General features: G+C 57.8%; 1 protein-coding gene across 1 annotated transcript in view; it reads left to right on the forward strand.

Moving 5' to 3' along the window:
* PCDH12 (protocadherin 12) overlaps window positions 1-1,655 on the forward strand; it is a 10,090-nt gene that overhangs the window by 710 nt on the left and 7,725 nt on the right. Inside the window, 1 exon segment of the mRNA XM_029083839.1 lies at window positions 1-1,655. This exon segment is cut by the window's left edge and continues 146 nt beyond it; it is cut by the window's right edge and continues 324 nt beyond it. Coding sequence (XP_028939672.1) covers window positions 1-1,655 — 1,655 coding nt within the window.

The following is a 1,655-nucleotide window of genomic DNA, read 5'->3' on the forward strand; positions in this document are numbered from 1 at the left end:
ATCATGGGAAGCCACCAAAATCAGGTACTGCTTTAATTAAAGTCATCGTCCTTGACTCCAATGATAACAGCCCCATCTTTGCAGAGAGCTCTTTGATGGTAGAGGTTCGGGAGGATGCTCTGCCTGGGACCCTGCTTGTGACAGTCACGGCCACCGACCCTGACCAGGGCCCCAATGGGGAGATCGAGTACAGCCTGAGCAAGCACGCGCCCCCGGAGGTGCTGAGCGCTTTCGGCATCGATGCCCGCACAGGCAGCATCATCCTGAAGCACCCACTGGACTATGAGGAAACCCACGCCTACGAGCTGGACGTGCAAGCCCGGGACCTGGGCGCCAACCCCATCCCAGCGCACTGTAAGGTCCTGGTCAAAGTCCTGGATGTCAATGACAACGCTCCCGATGTCCACATCACCTGGGCCACGCGGGAACCCGTGCTCTCTGAAGCTCTCCCCAAAGACAGCTTCGTGGCTCTGGTGACAGCCAGTGACCCCGATTCAGGAAGCAACGGGCAAGTGCATTGCTTCCTCAGTCAAGGGTACGAGCACTTCAGGCTGAAGAGGACCAACAGCTACAGCTACGTGCTGATGACCAATGCCACGCTGGACAGGGAGCTGCGTGCTGAGTACAACCTGACGCTGGTGGTGCGGGACCATGGAGACCTCTCCTTGGCTGTGCTGAAGCACCTGACTATCTGCATTAGCGACGTCAATGACAATGCCCCCTCCTTTGAGAAGGCCACCTATGAGGTTGCCATTGCTGAGAACAGCAAAGCACCTGCCTTCTTGCTCACTGTCCATGCCACCGACCCTGACCTGGGTTTCAATGGGAAAATCACCTACAGCATCCTGGACTCCTCTACTTTGAGTCTGATCTCGATCGACCCCATCACTGGGGATGTTTTTGCCCTCCAAGCTTTTGATTATGAGCAGGTGAGGAGCCTGGAGTTCCTGGTGACTGCAGAGGATGGTGGTCACCCTAAGTTGGTGTCCAACGTCTCCATCAGGCTGGTTGTGCTTGACCAGAATGACAATGCGCCTGTCATCATCACGCCAGCACTGGTGGGAGGTGCGGCCATGCTCTCTGTCCTGGTCAATGCGGAGACGGGGTGCTCCTGGGTGGCCCCTGGGAATGGGAGCACCCAAGACACTGCAGTGGTGACCAATGCAACACTCGTGTCATGCGCTGGCTCTCCCTTCCTCTTCACCATCACAGCCAGGGATGTGGACTCTGGCATCAATGGGGCCCTCCGGTATGATCTGGTGGGTGGGGATGACACCAGGCTCTTCATCCTGGCCTCTCTCTTGGGGCAGGTCTGCCTCAACACCAGCAACGCCAGCAGCCTTGTTGGCAGCGAGCAGGAGCTGGTGGTCCGGGTGAGCGATGGGGGGGACATCCCCCTGCATACCCTGGCCCGGGTCCACTTAGTTTTCCGGAATCATGGGGCATTCTCCAAAATCTCAGCCTGGGAACCTGGATGGCCAAGCCCCTCCGTGGTGGCCATTATCAGCCTGGCTGCTCTCCTGGGTGGGTGCCTTCTCCTTTTGGCTTTAACCCTGTCTTTGCGTAAGAAGGAGAAGAAGGACGGCATGGCCTACAATTGCAGGGAGGCAGAGGATGCCCGTAGGCAGCAGCAGCTCAAGAAGCCACACAGGCAG

This window comes from Antrostomus carolinensis, unplaced genomic scaffold (genome assembly GCF_000700745.2).
Source record: "Antrostomus carolinensis isolate BGI_N321 unplaced genomic scaffold, ASM70074v2 scaffold40742, whole genome shotgun sequence".
NCBI lineage: Eukaryota > Metazoa > Chordata > Aves > Caprimulgiformes > Caprimulgidae > Antrostomus > Antrostomus carolinensis.